Below are 22,928 nucleotides of genomic sequence, written 5' to 3' on the forward strand. Positions count from 1 at the left end.
TAATGTTTATGCAGTTTATTCTCACAATGGATTACATTTACAGGTGTAAAATCAGTGGGAAGCAGAAGAGAACAGTTATTGTACTGTAATCAGCTGCTTAATAGCCCACTATACAGCTCTAACATAGATCGTTTTCCATACCAATAAGTGTACATAGTTATGAGGATTAAAATAAAAGATAAAATATCAGAGGCCTCGCTGGCTGCTGAGCTGCACAGCTCAGGCTTTTAGCAATGTAACATATTTAATTTAAGATGACGAAACAGTTTAGAGGGCTGTTGATATCAAAGCTAAATCTGCAGTTTCAACAGAAGTCATATCAACCAAGTAATAACTGTTGGAATGTAGAATGCCAGTCGCTTTAACAAGGAGCTCCAAATGGAGGGAGGGAAAAACATATGTTGCACTTGCTCTGTCCACTGTACTGTGCACCAACACTGCATTATACATAGGACTTGGGAACCAAGTCAAATCAATGGGTTCTCACTGCACTTTGTCTGTAAGAGCAGGCCATATAATGATCTGCAAATTGTTAGGACATCCCATTCTGCCAATGAAATGCACTTATTCATTATGGCCACACCATCAGTGCTCCTTTTAGGTGCAACAGAAAGTGAGAACTCCAAGCAGCTATAGTCCAAAATGTCTCTGCTTGTATGCACAGCGAATGTCTGCCCTAAGAATACCGGACTCGGGTAGGATAGCAGCATCTGTAATTTTAAGACTGTTGCTGCTACTGACCACAATGCGATTGCAATGATACAATGAACTCCGTGATCCAACACTGATCATCACCAATGGACACCGGTAAGTGTCAGATAACATCTATAAGTGCCATATATTAAACAAGTATAAAAAATTGTATTTCAAAATCTTTTGATGCAATTTAAGAATGTCTTGTTTTATGTCAATCATATCTTTGGAACATAAGGGCTGAATCTGCCATCCTGCACTCAACAGCAGCAAGACATGCTTCTAGGGAGAGAAGGCCGGACACAAGACTCTCTGCCCCATAGTCACTGAAATGCAGTGCTTCTGGTTAGAAGTGAGGGATAATTGAATCACCCTTATATTGTTTACATTAATTTGCCTCTTGTGAGCAAGGTTTTGAAAAGCAAAGGGCAAGTTAGATGAATAGAAGCTGTTACCTCCTACACAAGATCTTAAAAAGGGATATCCACAAAATCCATGACTACATTCCACATTATGTACCCGATTTCAATGAGAAAGGTTACATGTGGTGTAACAGGCACAAATACCAGAATAGTGAACATCAGTTACTGTACACACTGATAGCTGAAATTATTTTTGAAACTACAGGGCTCCTGCTTAATAACACCCCCAAAGCAGCAGACTGTAACCAGTTGATAATTTCTGCAGATATTTAAACCAACAGGTAAAAGGGGGTATTGTTGGGAAGCACAAAGGGATATATATGAATGACAGACTATCTGGTAGACTCCTGATACTTACTTCAACACCTACAATTATCATAAACAAAATCAGCTTTAAACTGGTTTTGTTCCTGTGTCACAACCGTACTTTGGCTCATTGTAATGAGAGATTAAGAAAAACTAAAAAATTCTTATGTCAGTCTATAGTATTTAGAAATTAATTAATGCTAGCTACAATGTGAGAACTGACAGTAGAACATAATACAACTTAATTATGAGATATTTCAATATAAAATACAATAAATAAAATAAAAAATATTTTCATTAATATGATTTCATTTTTAAAAGTTCACTTGCTATCTTGCTTAAAATAGCTATATGGCATGCAAAGCAGTGATGCAGCAATTTGTCTAGAAAGCCACTGCTTGTAATGGATGCATAGATAATGTTTGTAATCTAGTTACAACCAGCTTGTCTACTTGTTAAAAAAATAAAAATAAGTACTGATATTCTTCTACAAGTCTTGTATTTTATAGCAACAAAAAAGAAAAAACTGGCTTAGGTAATGAGTGTTTTACCAAATTGACAAAAAAAAATCCTCCAAAGACATACCATTTGGTCAAATCCAACCTGCAATTTTTTTAAACAGATCCTGCTTTGCTGCAATGTGAATCCGTCTTAAATATTTCATAAAAGCACTTCACAAATTTTTGTGACCTCTGACAAAACTTTCCTCTATTTGCAAATAACCTGCAGCTTCCATTTATATATCTGCAGCTTGCAAACCTTTTAATTAAAGCAATTATAACTGTACCTGTGACAACTCCTTCCAACAATAAAATGCAAGTAGAATTTTAAATGGGAGTTCACAATTGGATTTTGTTTTTCTTAACTACTCCTGGAGATGAGTGAAATATTTACATTGTGTTCAGATGCATCATGAAATTTGAGAAAGCAAACATTAGGGTTAATTGATTTGAAGCCGGGTAAAACCTTTTGATGCACAATTAAAAAAGGAAGTGAGACTGGGATTTCTTGAAAAGCACTGCTAATTGAAAAGCATTACTAATACCTGCCACCATTCTGAGGGGTAAATAATTGTAAAGTGAAATTCGTATGTTAGCTTTTTGGGTTTATTCCCCCGGTCACTTACTAAGTGTACGTGTTCACAGTCCCACTCATAAGGAATCTTCGCCCCCCCACTGTTGCTGCCGCCACTAATTTCCACATTAGCAATAGTATCCATAAACAGGATGCAATATTGTTTGCAGTTTTCAGCTCAGTTGAGATCTATCTGCTCTGATCCATCTCACATACCTCCAGTTCATTAGCTGAATTACGGTAGAAATTAATCACTTCCCTCTTGGTTTTTACCTGTAACTCTCTGATTTAATTACTTTCAATCTTCAACTTAAATCCATCTCCTACATCTGAAGTAAAAATGGAAAGAGAAATTTAACTCAATTTACTTTGGTAAACAAAAAAAATCAAATACTCATGTTGAACTTTTAAAAAAATCTAGCAGTTTTGACAGGTTGCTCACTAGAACAATTGAAATATGGGCATTCTAACTTCCCCTATTTTGTGAACTGAATGAGTTAAAAAGGAGTTTATTAATTCATAATTCTATTAAGGTATCTTGTACATGGTCTCTTCTCTCACCCCCGCCCCTTCACATTCCCTCTATCTCAAATCAGGAGAAAACTACTGGCATCTTGATTATACAGTGCAGCTAGGCAAAATCAAACTTGGTATTTAACACAAATAGCCAACAGTGCACTGCATGATGGGATGAAATACTCCCAGGTATTCTTGGCATATTTCCAAATGGCGCTGCATCAAGCAATAATGCAGATTTCATCAATGAATGGTCTAAGCAAGAAAAGAATACATACTACACATAACTTCTGATTATTAAAAATGTAAAAACTTAAAAGCTGATACAGTAACTAAAGATCGATTAAAACTTTTGTTTTCTAAAAAAATATTCATCGGACTTAATACATTTATGACTTTATGGCTAATTATTGTTCTATGTTACAGGGCAAATGTACATCTTGTGGCTAGGACAATGATTATGAAATGAGCTTATGAAAGCTGACAAAACTGGTGAGCTGCACATCTCTATGTTTCAACATTAGTTTAAGTTGTTTTAATTAGTACTTCCTTCACAGACAGCAAACAGCAGGAGCAACAGGGGATCACTCTTGATCACCTTATAAGTCGGGTACACATGATCACACAACTGCAATGGCCAAAAGGATACTACTGACTGAAAGGAAACAGTTCTATTATAGTCTAAACACCACTATGTTACACCAGCATTAGTGACAGAATAAGTGCACTAGTAAATACTTCTGGTGTAAGGTTGGTTTTGAGAATTCCAGCCCAAATGGACAGTGAGACAAACTGCGTGGGAACCATTTAGTCCAGGGCTTATAGAAATTCCAGACACCTTCCATCAGTTAGTGAATTCAAACGTTGATAGCAGAAAGTTATTCATGCGCCTCCCAACATGTCATGATGAGGAATGAGACAACATGCTCGTCTTACATTAAATTTGACAATAAACAATATATGTTGAAGACAAGAGGATCAGCATATATAACTTGAAGGCTCAACATCTGCATGGATCATGTTGTTTTATCTCCATTATTCCTAGACTAGTGTCTAAAGGGATCTTTCCAGATCCTCTTCATGGTGATTCAGATACTGGTCGCTTTTGTTTCAAAGTGTCAATGAGAGACAAAACTCCACGTTTTACACTGGTTGTGACACGCCTCGTCACAGAGTCTGTTGGAGGACCAGAAGAGCACATCCTTGGAGGCGGCGGTCTGGCAACTAAACACTTCTGGTACCGAAGCTGCAAAGAAAAAAGACATTAAAATGCAGTTAGTTGTTGTTTTCTTCTTAAAATAATCAGCCAGAAAAGATGGAGGCTTTACTGTAAACAGTTTCACAACAATTAAATCATTTCTTTGAAAAACTTAAATCTGCCATGCTAACCTTTTCAATTTAAAATTTAACAGAAACTAAAATAGAACTAAATGCACAAATAATGAACATGTAGTACACTAGAGATTAGCTGTGATTCATGAAGTAGCCGAAACTGTATTAAAACTGCAAAGTTAAATTTTTAAAAATTAAAAGATGAAGATAAATAACCAACTTAGCAAAAATCAGAATGTGATAATGACAGAATGTTTGGAAATATCAGAGCAAGCTGGGAAGCCATGTTTAAAGATTATGCTGACATTTATCTTGGATGCAAGTTTGTGTCAGTCAACAAGTTAGGAAACAGCATGGCTGAATCTACTCCAGCAGTCTCAACACGTCATGGTCTTAAGAGTTCTTGCTCTCACACGGATATATACAAGTATGACCAGCAAATTGTGTCACAAATATGTAGCTTCATAAGTTATTTCTTACTTATCAATTTTCACAACCTTGCTAGTTACATACAAACATATGAATTAGGAAGAGTAGGCCATTCCACTGAGTTCTATTTCAGGCACAGAGTGTCAAGCTGGGAGCTTGGTGACTGAGGGATTTTAAGGGTTAGTCTTTCTCTAAAGTCTAGTTTCTGTTTACATTTAGCAATTAACTTAAACAGTAATTTTAAACAATATCTTTAGTTAAGAGGTAAGTTAACTTTCTCCTAGGCTTAAACAGGAATATACAAGCTCTCTGAAAGCAGCTGTAGCTAGCTTAAACTGGTTCCTGAGCTTTAGCAGAGCTTGACTTGTCCTTATTTTTCAGAAAGTATAAATATAGGGCTATCGGAGTGCCGCCTGGCCTGCACCAAGTGCCCTTGAGGTACAGTGTCAAGCTGGGAGTTTGGTGAAGAGGGGAACTATAAATTATTGAAGGAAAATAAATTTAATTAACATAATAAGGTTGGCAGGATGGGTGACGTGTCATGGCTACAGCATGTGGGAGCTCCTGGATGCCTCTGCAACCCATGGCAAACACATCTGTAGTAAGTGCCTGAGGCGTGAGAAGCTTTAGCTCAGGGTCACTGAGCTGGAGGCCGAATTGCAGACACTGTGGTGCATCAGGGAGGGGAGTTACCTGGACACTTTGTTCCAGAAGGCAATCACAGTCATTAGGTTAGCATTGTCTGCTTTGGACAGTGGAAGGGACAGGAGGGTGTGACTGCAAGACAGGCAGGTAAGGGGATTGATAAGGCAGGAGTGGAGGAGCCTCAGCCCTTGCAATTGAGCAACAAATTTGAGGTTCTTGCAGCTTGTATGGACAAGAGTAAGGGCTGTACTGTGGTTCAGCATGCTGACCATGGTACAGGAATCCATTCAAGTCGGGGGAGTTAAAATGATTGTAGTAGTAGTAGTAGGGGACAGTATAGTCAGGGGGATCCAGGATCCAGAATCCAGAAGGCTGTGTTGCCTGCCCAGTGTCAGGGTTCAGGATATCTGCTCAGGCTGGAGAGGAACTTGCAGTGGGAGGGGGAGGATCCAGCTGTCATAGTCCATGTAGGTACCAGCGATTTAGGTAAGACTAGGGAAGGGAGTATGAGGAGTTGGGACTAAATTAAAAAGCAGAACTCAAATGTAATAATCTCTGGATTATTACCTGAGCCACTGCAAATTGACATAGGATAAATAAGATTAGAGAGATGAATGCTTGGCTCAGAGACCGGTATGGGAAAAGTGGCTTCTGGTTCATGGGGCACTGGCACTCATACTGGGGAAAGCGAGGGCCGTATCATTAGGACGGTCTACACCTGAACTCTTCTGCAACCAGTGTTCTCGCGAGGCGTATAACTAGCAAAGTAAGGAGGGCTTTAAACTAAATAATGGGGTGAAAGGATCTCATAGAGGAAGGTTGAGTAAATTAAAGGGAAATGACAAGGCAATAGGTCAAGGTAGCAATAAAGGTAATGATAATCTGAATTTGGCAGGAAGGGACATGGATTGCAAACTAAAGAGTGTGCCAGCAGATAGGGCCAGAGTTTACGCCAGAGTTTACAAAAACAGTGTAAAAAAAATGATTTAAGGGCTCTGTATCTGAATGCCTACCAGCATTCGCAATAAAACAGATGAATTGTCAGCTCAAATAGAAATTCATAAGTTTGACCTGATAGCCATTACAGAGAATACCAAAGCTCGGAACTCCATGTCCAAGGGTATGTGACATCCAGGAAGGACAGGAAGCTAGGAAAAGGTGGTGGGGTAGCTCTGTTAATTAAAGAGGATATTAGTGATATAGCGACGTGACCTTAGTTCCAAAAACCAATACATGGGAGAATTTTTCCTATGGCTGGTGAGCTGGGCGGGAGCAGGTCACAGATTGAATTGATTTTAAAAGTTTTTAACAAATGAAGTAAAAATTTATTTAAACACATCCCATCATGTGATAGTGTCACATGAGCTGGGACATGTTTGTGAAGTTTGGAAAATTTATTTAATTATTTTATAAAACCTTCAGGATACCTCATCCTGCCCGTTGATGAGGTTTCCTGAAAAACGTGAATGCTGTTTGGGCTCTTCGCATGCCCGCCAGCCTTAAGGTTGGACAGGCAGCATTCCTAACAAGTTTCATTACTTTTTTAATGGCCTTAATAGGCCATAGACAATTTGGCGGGTGCGCAGCTGCCTCTGGTGCGTGTTTGCCGAATGAAATATTGAAATAAAGCGTAATGACGTCGGGGCGCACATCTGATGTCATCGTGCGTCATCTTATGCACCGGCGTGTCGGGCCCAACCCCGCACCCTGACGGCAATATTCTGCCCATAGAATCAGCTTGGGTGGAACTAAGAAACAGCAAGGGGCAAAAAACATTGGTGGGGATTGTTCATAGGCCATCAAACAGCAGTGGTAATGTAAATCACAGTATAAATCATGAAACTGGACGTGCATGCAACAAGGGTAATACAAGTAATCATGGGAGATTTCAATTGACATATAGACTGGGTAAACCTTATTGATACTAATGTTGTGAAGAATGCATTCTTGGAATGTATGCGCAATAGTTTTCTAGAGCATTACATTGAGGAACCAACTAAGGAATGGGCTATTTTAGATCTAGTATTGTGCAATGAAAAAGGGCTAATTAATAATCTTGTTGTAAAGGAGCCTTTAGGAAAGAGGGACCATAATATGATAGAATCTTACAATAAGTTTGAAAGTGATGTAGTTCAATCAGAAACTAGGGTCTTAAATTTAAACAAAGGAAACTATGAAGGTATGAGGGGCAAATTAGCTCTGGTGGATTGGCAAACTACGTTAAAAGGTATGATGGTAGACAGGAAATGGTTAACATTTAAAGAATTAATATATAGTTCACAACAAAAATACATTCCTTTAATATACAAAAACCCAGCAAGGAAAGTGTTCCAACCATGCATAATGAAAGAAATCATGGATCGTTTTAGATCAAAGGAAGAAGCATATAAAGTTGCCATAAAATAAAGTTAAGCCTGGGGATTGAGAACATTTTAGGATTCTGCAAAGGAGGACAAAGAAAAATATTAAGGGAAAATAGAATGAGAGTAAACAAGTGAGAAACTTAAAAATGGACTGTAAAAGCTTCATCTATAGGTATGTAAAATGGAAGAGATTAGCAAAAGCTAATGTGGTTCCATTACAAATGGAGTCAGAAGAATTTATAACGGGGAATAAGGAAATGTCAGAGAAACTAAACAAATAAGTTGTGTCTGTCTTCATGAAGGAAAATACTAAAAACCTCACAGAAATAATGGAGAATTGAAGAACTAATCTAAACAAGAAACTGCAAGATATTATTAGTTAAAAAAAATTAGAGAAATGAATGGGACTTAAAGAAGATAAATCCCCGTGTTGAAAGAGGTGGCTATAGAGATAGTAGATACACTGGTGGTTTTTTTCCAAAATTCTATAAACTCTGGAATGGTTCTTGCAGATTGGAAGGTGCCAAATGCAACCCCACTATTTAAGAAAGGATGGAGTGAGAAAATGGAGCACTACATATCTGTTAGCCTGACATCAGTAGTAGGGAAAATGCTAGAGTCTATAATAAAGGTTGTGATACCAGGATACTTGGAAAATAATGGTAGGATTGGGCTGAGTCAACATGGATTTAAGAAAAGAAAATCATGCTTAACAAACCTATTGGAGTTTTTTGAGGATGTAATTAACAGAATAGAAACTGGTGGATGTGATACATTTAGATTTTAGATAAAGTCCCACAAAAGAGGTTAGTAAGCAAAATTTGAGCACGTGGGGTTGGGGGGAATATACGAGCATGGATTGAGAACTGGTTAATGAACAAAAAACAGAGTAAGAATAAATGGGTCATTTTCAGGTTGGCAGGCTGTGACTAGTGAGATACCACAAAGATCCTGGGCCCCAGCTATTCACAACCTGTGGCCTGACGTTTTCAGTTGGCGTGCGGGGGCGGGCCCGACACGCCGATGTGTAAAATGACGCGTGATGACATTGAGCGTGCGTCCCGATGTCATCGCGCTGTCTGGCGATGTTTCATTCGGCGGGCATGCACCGGAGTTGGCTGCGCACCCGCCGATAATTGATAGGCCTATTAAGGCCATTAACAAATTAATTAATGTAATTTTTTACACCACCCGTCCAACCTAAGATTGGTGGGCAGATGAAAAGGCCAAGTGGCTTTCACGTTTTTTTAGGAAACCTCATCCATAAGCGGGATGAGGTTTCCTAAAGATTTTACCACTTAAAGAAAATTTTTTTCTGAAATATAAAAATATGTCACAGTCACATGAGATGAGACATGTTTAATTAAATTTTCAAACCATTTATTTATTTATTTCAAAAGCGCTTCAATCTCCCTGAAGCAGCTCCGTGCCTCAGAGAAATTGAAGCGTTCTTTTAAGCGCTTGCGCGTGAAAGAGCATTGGCCCCGACTCTCCCTCCTCCCCTCGCCCACACAGGTAGCGCTGAGCACTACGGCTTGTGTCTTACGCTGGGCAGACCTTCGACCGCCCCCACGCGCTCCCGCCAACTGAAAAATTCAGGCCTATATCAATGATTTGGATGTGGGGATATTTTCAAGAGTATTTTAATATTTCTAAGTTTGCAAATGACACAGAACTAGGTGGAAGTGAGAGTTGTGAGGAGGATGCAAAAATTGTTCAAGGGGATTTGGAGAGGCTTAGCGAATGGGCAAATATTTGGCAGATGGAATACAACATGGAGAAATGTGAGGTTATCCACTTTGGTAGGAAAAACAGAAATGCAGAGTACTACTTAAATGGTGAGAGGCTGGGAAGCATTGAACTTCAAAGGGACTTGGGTGTTCCTGTTCATCAGTCACTGAAAACTAACATGCAGTTAGAGCAAGCAATTAAGGCGACAAATGGCATGTTGGCCTTTATTACAAGAGGATTTGAGTATAGGAGTAAAGATGTCTTACTGCAATTATATAGAGCCTTGGTGAGACCGCACTTTGTACGCAGTTTTGGTCTCCTTACCCAAGGGAAGATATACTTGTCATAGAGGGAGTGCAACAAAGGTTCAACAAACTAATTCCTGGGATGAAGGGATAGTCCTATGAGGAAAGATTAAACAGACTGGGCTTTTATCCTCTTGAGTCTAGAAGAACGAGAGGTGATCTTATTCAAACATACAAAATTCTTACAGAGCTCGACAGGGTAGATGCAGAAAGGATATTTCCCCTGGCTGAGGTGTCTACAGCCAGGGGACACAATCTCAGAATAAGGGCAGGCCATTTAGGGCTGAGGTGAGGAGGAATTTCCTCACTCAGAGGGTGGTGAATCTTTGGAATTCTCTGACCCAGAGGACTGTGGAGGTTCAGTCGTTGAGTAAGTTCAAGACTGAAATCGATAGATTTCTATATATTAAAACATCAAGGGATACGGGGATAGTGCAGGAAAATAGTGTTGAAGTAGAAGATCAGCCATGATCTCTTTGAATGGCAGAGTGGGCTCGAAGGGCTGAATAGCCTACTCCTGCTCCTATTTCTTACTATCTTATTCAGCCCCTCGAGCCTGCTCTGCCATTCAGTAAAATCATGGCTGATCTGTTTCAGGCTTCAACTCCACATTCTACCTAACCCCGATAATCTTAGATTCTTGATTATTCATTGACCTTGCCTCCACCGCTCTCTGGGAAAGAGTGTTCCAAAGATTCAGGAGCCTCAGAGAAAATTTCTTCTTATCTCCATCCTAAATGGGAGACCCCTTATTTTTAAATGGTGATTTAAAGTACTTTACAGCACTACCACCTAGAAGGACAAGGGCAGCAGATAAATGGGAATATCACCACCTGGAAGTTACCCTCCAAGTCACTCACCATCCTGACTTGGAAATATATCGCCGTTCCTTCACTGTCACTGGGTCAAAATCCTGGAACTCCCTCCCTACACCACAGGGACTGCAGCAGTTCAAGAAGGCAGCTCACCACCACCTTCTCAAGGGCAATTAGGGATGGGCAATAAATACTGGCTCAGCCAGCGAAGCCCACATCCTATGCATGAATAAAAAAATATATAGCCTAACAAGGTACCCAATTATATAAGTAAGAACTCTCTTCAGAGGGTACACACCATACATGCAGCCTGCACAGCCTCAGATACATTTCCTGCATTTGGTTCACACCAGAAGACGTGACACTCAAAACGCTGATTTCCTGTGTCCATTATAAAGGCAAAGGTATGGATGTCTTTCCCCACTCCTATAAATGATAGGAAACGAACACGACACTCCAACAAAACCTCATCTTCATCCTGCTCCAGGTGGGTGAAAAAATAGAAACTGTTGTCATACAGGGGACTATAATGAGTTATTTTCCTTTATTAATTTTAGTCAAATAGAAAGATTTTAACAATGCATGAAATTAAAATTTGGACAAAGATTTTAATGCTACAGACTTTAATCACGAAATGAGAGGTATTAGAGGTATTAGATCAATTAGAGAAAATTATACAGCCACTCCAATAGCCAGCGTTCACAGGACATCTTACAAATGTTTGGTGTATCTCCTTTAATGGAAGCATGGTAACTTGGTCCTCATTGATATATTCTTTCAAATGAATTTATTATACTTAATGCTATTTAAAACGCATTTCAACTGTAAAAGATACTGACCAATATTCCAAGGAGGTTGTCTGAGAGAAAAGGAGGAATTTGCAGAAACTTCCATTACTCACCTTCTGCCTTATCACTGTAACAGTGGCATCAGCAACATTCATAATAACAGATATCCAATCTTCTTTGTTAGTCGTGGTCAGTAAGCTCTCAATTGCTCCATTCAGTATTTCTATACCTATCAATCACAGCAGAGAAGTGCAAGATTTATTAATCAACATTCTTCCAATACAAGGGGCTGATATTTACTTGGAGGTGTAAGAGAGCAGAGCTTGGTGGGGGAGAATTCTCAGACGGGAAATCTGGAAATCAGGGTTTCCCACGTGTCCTGCTGGATACAACGCAGAACATCTAATTTTTTCCAACAGGTTTCCTGCCTGACAGCCACCCAATCTGTCAGACTAGTAGGCTAGAAAGCCAAGGCACAGAAGTGCCAGGTAAGTCTAACATCGAGGGCAGATTTGGGCAATACAAACATTGTGGAGAACCTGACCTCCATGTATTAAAAATAGAAAGTGAAATAAAATGGAAGTGTGCAAGCCTCCTTTAAACAATTTTTATGAGTGCGGATTGGTCCCCTACCCCCTGTCCCACCTCAGTTTAAGTATGAAATGAATAGTTTAAGGTTGACTTTGAGAACTTCAACATTTTTATCCACCCACCCACCCCCAACATGCCCATCCTTGGGGCTTAAATCCTCCTAATGTAAATACATTCATAATGTAAATACAGCTTTCATCATTCTAGTCTCATTTTTAAAAATAACATTATTTCAGTTACTTTGCATTTTGTACTTATTTGGAAATACCACATCTATACGGACATTAGAATGAATAAAAACTATCACTTATCCTTTAAAATTGCACATATCAATGGAATAGTTTTAAAAAATGATGCCTAACTATAGTATTTTGACTTGTTTTTGTTCAGAATAAACCAATAACAGTATGTTCTAAAACTTTTAATCCACTATAATTTACCTAATGGTTTGGCCACGGGCAACACACCAAGGTACTGAACGTGAAACTTCTGTACCAGTTCCGTCTTTGGTGTTGGGAAATCTACTACAGAGCACAAACAAATTTAGGCATGTCAAATTACATTTTCTCATATCGCATGCATTAGTAATATCCATTTTCTTACATTGATACAATTTATAGGCACTAACCAGAGTCCTCTGCTTGCATGCTCACCAACCCAAGATTCCTCCCCATTAATTTTGATGGACAGGAAATTCACAGGCAGTGGAAAATTCTGATCACAAACTCAAATAAATACATGATCAAAGGTAGCATATTGTTGGACCACTGTAATCCCAGATTAATTTTTTCATGGCACTACAAATATAAAAATTGCAATAATGTATTATAAAGCCCTCACATCACTGAATTGCCTCCATTTATGGAGAAATATTAATTTGCACAAATATAGCTGTAGCACCAATATTGTGAATGTAATTACAAATATGATTCAATGCATCATAATGTTATGATGATAGATGATTTGGGGTTATATGATAGTATGGCAATAGATGAATTATTTTCTTAAATCTATGAATGGTCTAACTATACACTCAGCAACTCAGAATTACAGTTTATGTCAAAATATTTTGAAGTTTAATTTGTTCTATTCATTTTCAGGGTCAGTTCTTGTAAGTTTCTAGCTTTGTGACCAACAAAATTAAAGTAAACAAATAGGATGATATAAAGGTGAAAACAGAGCAAGAGTCTGGTATTTATATAACACCGCTCATGATCTCCGTGCATCCCAACATGCTTTACAGACAATGAAGTGCTTTTGATGTGCAGTCACTGTGTCGGAAATGTGGCAGCCAATCTGCACACAACAAGATCTCAAACAGCAAAAACACAGATGACCAGATAATCTGTTATGCTGATGTTGATTGAGGGATAAATATTTGCCCAAGACATCAGGGAGAATGCCCCTGCTCTTCTTTGAAATAGTGCCAAGGGATCTTCTACAACCGCCCGAGAAGGGCAGCTGGGGCCTTTGTTTAATGTCTTTTAGAGTACGCCCAACAGAGTAGCATTCCAGCAGTACTGCACTGGACAGTCAGTCTGGATTAGGTGTTCAAATCTTTGTAGTGAACCCATACCTTCTGATTCAGAGACTATAGTGCTACCAATGAACCATGTATTTTTTTTTTAAAAAGCCACATCCCTGTTAAACAGACTGGGTCTGCTTGGGGTTCAGGAAGATGTTACCTTGTAGAGGAACATCAAGGTTCACATTGACTCGCTCCTGAGAGATGCTGCAAGCCACAGCTTTGGCATTCCTCCGTTCCGCCATAATCTGCAGAAATGATAAATAGGTTATCATTCTAAACTAATGAAACACAATTCAAGAATTGGATCATACTTACAGTACTAGTCACCAACAGCTAAGCAAAATTGTGAGGTAAAAGGAGCAAATGTGTATTTATATATGCCTTTCATGATTTCAGAGTGCCCAGAAGGGTGCCACAGCCAATGTAGTATTTATTTCAATTACAGGCACTATTGTAATGCAAGAAAATGCTTGGTGCACACCAAGGATCCACAAAGTAATGAGATCAATGACTAGATAATCTACATTTTTAGTGATCTTTGAATAGTACCGTACAAAATTCAGTACCCACTTTAGAGTGTTTAACACTAGTTTAACACTTCATCTGAAACATGCAACCTCCAACTTTGCTCTCCATCTTCCTACATTTTTCTGGTTTACATAAGAACATAAGAAATAAGAACAGGAGTGGACCATTTGGCCCCTCAAGCCTGCTCTGCCATTCGATAAGATCATGGCTGATGATCTTGTGTTTCGATTTCCGCATTTCCATCTAACCCCGATAACCTTTGATTCCCTTGCCTAACAAGAATCTATCTACTTCTGCCTTAAAAATATTCCGCCTCCACCACCTTCTGAGGCAGAGAATTCCAAAGTCGCACAAGCCTCAGAGAAAAGATTTCTCCTCATCTCTGTCCTAAAAGGGTGACCCCTAATTTTAAAACAGTGCCCCCTAGTTCTGGACTCATCCACAAGAGGAAACATCCTTTACCTTTTTAAAAATTAATTCACAGGATGTGGGCTTCGCTGGCTGGACCAGCATTTATTGCCCATCCCTAGTTGCCCTTGAGAAGGTGGTGGTGAGCTGGCTTCTTGAACCGCTACTGTACATATGGTGTAGGTACACCCACAGTGCTGTTAGGAAGAGAGTTCCAGGATTTTGACCCAGCGACAGTGAAGGAACGGCGATATGTTTCCAAGTCAGGATGGTGAGTGTCTTGGAGAGAAACTTCCAGGTGGTGGTGTTCCTGTGTATCTGCTGCCCATGTCCTTCTAGGTGGTAGTGGTCGTAGGTTTGGAAGGTGCTGTCTAAGTAGCCTTGGTGAATTCCTGCAGTGCATCTTGTAGATGGTACACACTGCTGCTACTGTGCGTCGGTGGTGGAGTGAGTGAATGTTTGTGGATGTGGTGCCAATCAAATGGACTGCTTTGTCCTGGATGGTGTCCAGCTTCTTCAGTGGTGTAGGAGCTGCACTCAACCAGGCAAGTGGCGAGTGTTCCATCACACTCTTGACGTGTGCCTTGTAGATGGCGGACAGGCTTTGTGGAGTCAGGTGGTGAGTTACTCATCGCACAATTCCTAGCCTCTGACCTTCTCTTGTAGCCGCAGTATTTATATGGCTGGTCTAGTTCAGTTTCTGTTCAATGGTAACCCCCAGAATGTTGATGGTGGGGGATTCAGTGATGGTAATGCCATTGAACATCAAGGGGCGATGGTTGGATTCTGTCTTGTTGGAGATGGTCATTGCCAGACACTTGTGTGGCGTAAATGTTACTTGCCACTTGTCAGCCCAAGCCTGGATATTGTCCAGGCCTTGCTGCATTTGGACATGGACTGCTTCAGTATCTGAGGAATTGTGAATGGTGCTGAACATTGTTCAATCATCAGCGAACATCCCCGCTTCTAACCTTATGATGGAAGGAAGGTCATTGATGAAGCAGCTGAAGATGGTTGGGCCTAGGACACTACCCTGAGGAACACCTGCAGTGACGTCCTGGAGCTGAGATGATTGACCTCCAACAACCACAACCATCTTCCTTTGTGCTAGGCATGACTCCAACCAGTGGAGAGTTTTCCCCCTGATTCCCATTGACTCCAGTTTTGCTAGGGCTCCTTGATGCCATACTCGTTCAAATGCTGCCTTGATGTCAAGGGCAGTCACTCTCACCTCACCTCGGGAGTTCAGCTCTTTTGTCCATGTCCTCTACCCAAAGTTGATCCCTTACCCCTTTTGTTTAGTTTAAAGCCAAACTACTCACTACTCACTACTCATCTTGGAATGCAAAGATAACCCCCGGCTTCTTTCCTCTACTGAAACTATCTTCTTAAACCCCTCTCTCCTGCTTCCCTCACCTTTACCTCCAAAGACAAGAGTGAGCAGCTCATGGACTTCTTTGTCACCAAGATTGAGAGCATCTGCTCAGTTGCCTCTGCCACTTTCCTTCTTCTCCTAACCCATCAAGCCAAACCTCCTCCAAAATTGCCCCCCCTCCCCGGATCTAGCACTGAACTTGATTTTCTCTGCTATCTCCCTCATGCCCCGAGTTCATTTCCTCCATGTGATCCACTTCCTGGTCTCTCAACCCTGTTCCCACTAAACTGCTGCCACCCAACTTCCCTCCTGGCTTTCATGTTAGCTGATTTTGTTAACTGCTGTCTATCTTCAGTTACTGCTGCTCTACCCTTCACATCTTTCATCATCACTATTCTGTTCAAAAATGAATTCTTGACCCCTCCATCTTTATATACTGCCCCAGCTCCAATATCCCTTTTCCTCTGTGAGGCCTTTGAACATGTTGTCACCTCCATGCCCATCTTTCCTGGTATTCTATGTTTGAATTCCTCCAATTAGGTTCCCCCCCACCCTGCCACAATACCGAAACTGTTCTTATCAATGTCACAAATGACATCCTATGTGACTGTGACAAGGCAAACTTGCCCTCCACATCTTCTCAACCTCTCTGCAGCTTTTAACATAGTTGACCGCACCATCCTCCTCCAATGCCTCTCCGCCATCATCTAGCTGGATAGTACTGCACCTGCGTCGTTCCATTCTTATCAATTACAACCAAAGAATCACTATCAATGGGATCTCTTCCTTTTCCTGCACAATTACCACTGGTGTTCCCCAAGGATCTATCCTCGGTCCCCTCTCTTTTCTCATCTTCATGCTGTCCCTCTGCAACATCATCCAAAAACACAGCGTCAGTTTCCACATGCATACTGATGATACTCAGCTTTATCTCATCACTCCTTCCCTCAACCCCTCCATTGTCTCCAAATTGTCAGATTGCTTGTCCAGCATGGATGTGCAGGAATTTTCTCCACTTAAATACCCAAAGAGCCCCACCATGAACTCCAGTCCCTTGCCACTGACTCCCATTCCCTGGCAACTATCTGTTAGCAAGCTCTGCCATACTTGACCCCAGGATGAGCTTTCTACCACATATCTGCGCAATCACTAAGATTGTCCATTTCCACCTCCCTAAAACCACCCCAACCTGCTTCAGCTGATCTGCTGCCGTAGCTCTCATCCATGCCTTTGTCACTTCTAGACTTGACTATTTCAATGCACTCCTGGCCAACGTCCTAGGCTCTAAACTTGAGGTCATCCAAAACTGCTGTGCCTGTCCTTACTCATATCAAGTCCTGTACACCCAGCATCCCTGCATTCACTGTCCTACATTAGCTTCCAGATAAGCAACACAATTTTAAAATTGTGATCCTTGCTTTCAAAACGTCAAGTCCCTGCCTATCTCTGTAACCTCTCCCATCCCCACTCATCAAGACTCCGACAGCACCTTCTGAACCCACAACATCCACCACCTAGAAGGACAAGGGCATGAGGTGCATGGGAACACCTGAACTTGATTCTAGAGATATCTGCGCTCCTCTAATTCTGGCCTCTTTGGCATTACCAATTTTAACTGCTTCACCATTGATGGCTAGGTCTTTCAACTGCCAAAGTCTCTGGAATTCCTTCCCTAAACCTCTCTGCTTCTCTTTCCTTCTTTAAGACATTCCTTTACACCTACCTCTTTGATCAAGCTTTTGGTCATCTGCCTTAATGTCTCTTTATGTGGCTCAGTGTAAAATTTTTATTTATTACATTCTTGTGAAGCACCCTAGGATGTTTTCCTGTATTAAAGGTACTATATAAATACAAATTGGTGTTGTTGCTCGCATTCATGCTTGATCTTTCACTTTCTTTCGTCTTCTCTGGCCTCCTTTTCCTGATCCCCTTCTTCCCTATTTTCTACTGACTCCTGGTTTACTCCTCTCTCATTTATCCCTTCTCTCTCTGGTTTACTCCCTTTTCTCCCTCCCCTCTCCCCACCCTTACCTGGTTTGTGTACTCACTAGTTTTCTCTCTCTTCCCCATTCTTTCTTTTCAACACTTGTTCTGGGTTGGTCTCTCCCTTCTCCTTTCTGTTTTTTACACTTACTTTGTGGTTTGTTCCTTTGCTCCCACTCTCTTTTCTTCTTTGTACATATTTGCTCTCGCTCTGTAGTTTGCTCTTTCTCGTTCATCTTCTTTCTGTTTCACGTTTCTGGTACGTACCTGCCTACTTTTCAATTTGCTCGTTCCCCTTCTCCATTTGATTAGGTCTCTTCCCTCAACCACCTTTTCTAGTTTGTTTTCTCTTCTCTCCTCTTCTTTTCTGGTTTTATCTCTCTCTCTTCCTTGCTGGTTTGCTCCCCTCGCCCCACTTTTTGGTTTGCTCTCTCTCTCATTTTGGATTGCTCTCCCCATCTTATTATTCCTTTTTCGTTTGTTCCCTTTTTCCATTTGGCCCTCCAACTCTCTTTGTGATTTGCACTCTCTTTTTTCTGATTGGTTATGCACTCATCTTTTCTGCATTGGTCTACTTTTCTAATTCACTCTGCACGTTCTTTCTCACTTTTTCCCTCCTTCTGGTGCACATTCCAATGCACTAATTCACACTCTTCTGTCTCTCAATCTCTCTTTTGTTCTTATGCTTTTTTTTCTCCCCACCCTGCACCCCAAATTCCTGTCCATCTGGTTGACTTGTTCTCCACTCAATTTAAATTCTTTTTTTCTCAACCCTCCCCTTCTGGTCTACATCATCATCACACCAACACACAGTGCCTGCTTTACATGCTCTTGCACATAACAATTTACATTCTCTTCCCCTAATCCTTTTTAGTATTTTGTCTTTGCTGCCTTCAGTTATCTCTCACGCCTATTGGGCACTGCATGGAGAGCCTATAGAATGGAAGAAAGCCAGTCAAAGTTGGCAAGACTGCTGATCTGAAAGACAACAGTATGGGAGCAGTAAGATGATGGGGATTGGGTCTGCTGAAGTTGCCCTGCATGTAATGTGGAGTGAGCCGCTATAATTTAAAAACATTTATTCATTGATGGAATGTGGGCTTCGCTGGCTAGGCCAGCATTTATTGCCCATCCCTAATTGCCCTTGAGAAGGTGGTAGTGAGGCACTGCCTTGAACCGCTGTGGTCTATGCGGTGTAGATACATCCATAGTGCTGTTAGGAAGGGATTTTTACCCAGCGACAGTGAAGGAATGGCCATATAGTTCCAAGTCAGGATAATGTGTGACTTGGAGGGGAACTTGCAAGTGGTGATGTTCCCATGCATCGTGGTATTGACACTGGACTATATTTCAGAGACCCAGGGTATTGCTCTGGGGAGCAGAGTTCGAATCCCACCATGGAATAAACTATAGTATATATACCATATCTAAAACAGCAACATGGGAACATGTTAATCCCAAATGTGAACAGTATTATAATGTTCATATCTGCCAAACAAAAACAAGAACACTGAACAGACCATATCATTCAACGGACATTCGCATTGACAGCTTGTTCTAAATCACTACAGTTAATTACATCCAGAAGCCCTATTTAGTGGTAGGAGAAAGATCATTACACAATTATATTTAGTGGCAAAATCACCATGTTCTGACAACCTATTCAACTGTAGCATAAGCTTAATTTCCTATCCATTTAAACTTTTGACATACTCAAATTGCTTTGTTGATTTTATTGTTTAATCACTCTTTAAAATATAAGTTAACAAATAATGAACATTAAAGCACAAACATAGCAGGAAGCTAAATTGTTTTAACCATCAATCACACCAACATATATATCATACCAATTTACATGCTGACCATGCTGTCGTTTAAAACAACTTGCATTTGCATAGAACATTTAATGCAGCAAAATGTCCCAAGGCGCTCCACAGGAGGTATCATCAAACACAATTTGACTCGAGCCACATAGGAAGATATTAGGTCAGATGACCATAAACTTGGTCAAAGCACTAAGTTTTAATGAGCAACTTAGAGGAAAGAGAGAGGCAGAGGGATTTAGGTAGGGAATTCCAGAATTTAGGGTCAAGGTAGCTGAAGGCATGGCTGCCAGTAAGTACCATAAGACATAGGAGCAGAAGTAGGCCATTCAGCTCACCGAGTCCACTCCACCATTCAATGAGGTCATGGCTGATCTGATAATCCTCAACTCCACTTTCCTGCCTTTTGCCCATAACCCTTGATTCCCTTACTGATTAAAAATCTGTCTATCTCAGCCTTGAGGATACTTAATGACCCAGCCTCTATGGTCCGCTGTGGTAAAGAATTCCACAGAGGTGGAGCGATTAATATTCGGGATGCACAAGAGGGCAGAATTAGAGAGCACAGATATCTCTGAGGGCTGTAAGGCTGGAGGACATTACAGAAATAGGGAGGGGTAAGGCCAAGGTGGAATATGAAAACAAGGGTGAGGATTTTAAAATTGAGGTGTTGCCAGATGGAAGCCAACGTAGGTCATTGAGCACAGTGATGGGTGAGCAGGACTTGGCATGAATTAAGATAAGGAAAGAGGTTTTGGATTAGTTAATTTTATGGAGGGTGCATGTGGGAGGCAATGTGAGAAAGATTTTGAATAGTCAAGTGTAAAGATAACAAAGTCACGGACAAGGGTTCCAGCAGTGGATGAGCTAAGAGAATTCCGGAGGAGGACTATATATTTTTTAATGCTTTCATGGGATGCAAACGTCGCTGGTTAGGTCAGCATTTATTACCCATCTCTAGTTGCCCTTGAGAAGGTGGTGGTGAACTACCTTCTTGAATACAACTGAGTGTCTAGTTAGGCTATTTGATAAAGTGGTTTAGAGTTGGCCATATTGTTGTGGATTTGGAGTCATAAACAGGCAAGGTTGGTAAGGATGGCAGATTTCCTTCCCTAAAGACATTAGTAAACCAGATGGGTTTCTATGACAATTTGATCATTTCTAGCTTTTAATTCCAGATTCTATTTAAATAATTGAATTTAAATTCCCCCAGCTGCCTTGTTGTGATTTGAACTCATGTCTCTGGATCTTTAGTCCAGGCCTCTGGATCTTTAGTCCAGGCCTCTGGATCTTTAGTCCAGGCCTCTGGATCTTTAGTCCAGGCCTCTGGATCTTTAGTCCAGGCCTCTGGATCTTTAGTCCAGGCCTCTGGATCTTTAGTCCAGGCCTCTGGATCTTTAGTCCAGGCCTCTGGATCTTTAGTCCAGGCCCCTGATTACCAATCCAGTATTGTATCCACTATGCTGCCCTACCACGTGCAGAGGCGGAGGTAGGCGATCATGGTGATGGAGAGAATATGGGGTTGAAACTCAGTACTGGGTCAAATAGGATCCAAGGTTGCAAATAGTCTGTTTCAGCCTCAGGTAATGGCCAGGGAGAGGGACAGAGTCAATGGCTAAGGCAGTGGTTCCCAAACTGGGATTGGGGATCACTGGGGGTCCGTAGAAACTTCCCGGGGAGTCTGCAAAATAACATGAAACTCCATACTGAGCAGGGCTGGCCTTATGGGTGGGCAACATAATAACTGCCCAGAGTGCTATAGTCAGGAAACACCATGGTGGTCGGAGGTGGGCTTGGAGGCAGGAGCAGAGTGCTACCACGTGTGTAGAAAGGATTAGCTGTCTCACCTAGGAGTAGAGCATGTATGGAGGGATGATGAGAACAACATTAAGATTTCCAGGTAGACTTGCAATTACTGAGACCGCCAGGTGAATTCAGCCTTGTTCAACACACGGGGTTTAAAAAAATATTTAGGACTATCTACTTAAACTGAAAGGGTGGCAAATTACAAGTTCGTCCAGGTGCCTCTCTTTACAAGCAGCACTTTCATATGATGAATATTATAAAGTATTATAAATTTGAGGTGGGGGGTCTGCAGTCACTAATCCATTTGAAAAGGGGGCATTCAACCAAAAAGGTTTGAGGTCCACTGGACTAGGAAACAGGTTGTGGTGAGGACTGAATACAATGGCTTAAGTCTTCCCAATATTTAATTGAAGGAAATTTCTGTTCATCCAAAAATGGAGGCAGGATTTTTCCCGTGGGCTTCTGAACCCCGCATCAGGTTCAAATTGAGGTCAGAGGCCCAACCGTGCGGGACTAGTCGCTCATTGCGATTTTCCCCAGAGCAGCCAATTAATGGCCAGAGAACAGGCTCGCTGTCCAATTAAGGAGGGTGGGCTCTTGAAGCTGGAAGGTCAATCAGGTGTGCTTTATAGTTTGACAGCAGTAGCAGGTTGCATTGGAAGGTAACTTTTTAAAAGCGTATATTAGTCAATGGCTTTTGCAGACCAACCCCCACTGTGGAAGGGAACACCTCTACCGTTTGGCCTGCAGCCACTGCTGCATCCAGGCAGGTAGGGAGGAACTGTAAGCCTGCCTGGCATGTTTTCCCCTCCAGTCTTCCATTGGAAGGCCGCCTGCAGGCATCTAAACTGGCCTCTGCCACCTGCAGGAACCTGGAGGTTGAATGGAAAATCTCTTTTAATTATCTTCAAATGGCCCTGATGAGCCTGATTGGCTACTCATGGTGGGCAGGTGGATAGCCCTGCTGCTTGCCTCATCCCGCCTCTGCAAAAATGGCCTCAGGATGGGACAGAGCCAGAGAAATGATATGCCGGTTGGCAACACTGATTTTAGCGTCCGCCTTCCTCTGGTCGCAGCACCGCTGGGGGCTAGAAATCAAGCCCGTGGATGTCAGACAAGCAGCGTCACAAATCAGAGGCAGTAGAGGTGATAGTGATGTAGTGCTGGGTGTTTTCAGTGTAAATGTGTTTTCAAATTATATCACCAAAGGGACACCAGATGGATAAGAAATAAGAGGGGGCCAAGAATTAATCCTTGGGGACTCCAGGGCTAATAGTGCAGGAATGGGAAGAGGAGTGGGAGGCAGCAATGACAGTGTATTTGAAGGGGAGGAGGAAAGGATAGGGAACTGCTAACAATATTAGCTAACATAGGAATCAGGGAGGGAATTTGGATAGTCAGTTGCTCAGTGGGAGTTGGGTTGAACAAGCGGGAGTTGGATTTTATGATCTTGGAGAGGTCATAATG

General features: G+C 41.3%; 1 protein-coding gene across 7 annotated transcripts in view; it reads right to left on the reverse strand.

The window, feature by feature from the left end:
* The window catches only part of LOC144683714 (amyloid beta precursor protein binding family B member 2-like), a 377,962-nt gene continuing 355,034 nt past the window's right edge, over positions 1 to 22,928 (reverse strand). For all 7 annotated transcript variants that reach the window (XM_078547075.1, XM_078547033.1, XM_078547023.1 and 4 more), the window contains 5 exons: positions 13,696 to 13,783; positions 12,451 to 12,534; positions 11,533 to 11,648; positions 10,930 to 11,109; positions 1 to 4,257 (listed from right to left, as the gene is read on the reverse strand). In XM_078547075.1, the coding sequence (XP_078403201.1) occupies positions 4,090 to 4,257; positions 10,930 to 11,109; positions 11,533 to 11,648; positions 12,451 to 12,534; positions 13,696 to 13,783 (636 nt within the window). In that variant the 3' untranslated portion in view covers positions 1 to 4,089. The remainder of the gene's footprint in view (positions 4,258 to 10,929; positions 11,110 to 11,532; positions 11,649 to 12,450; positions 12,535 to 13,695; positions 13,784 to 22,928) is intronic.

This window comes from Cetorhinus maximus, chromosome 1 (genome assembly GCF_964194155.1).
Source record: "Cetorhinus maximus chromosome 1, sCetMax3.hap1.1, whole genome shotgun sequence".
Lineage (NCBI taxonomy): Eukaryota > Metazoa > Chordata > Chondrichthyes > Lamniformes > Cetorhinidae > Cetorhinus > Cetorhinus maximus.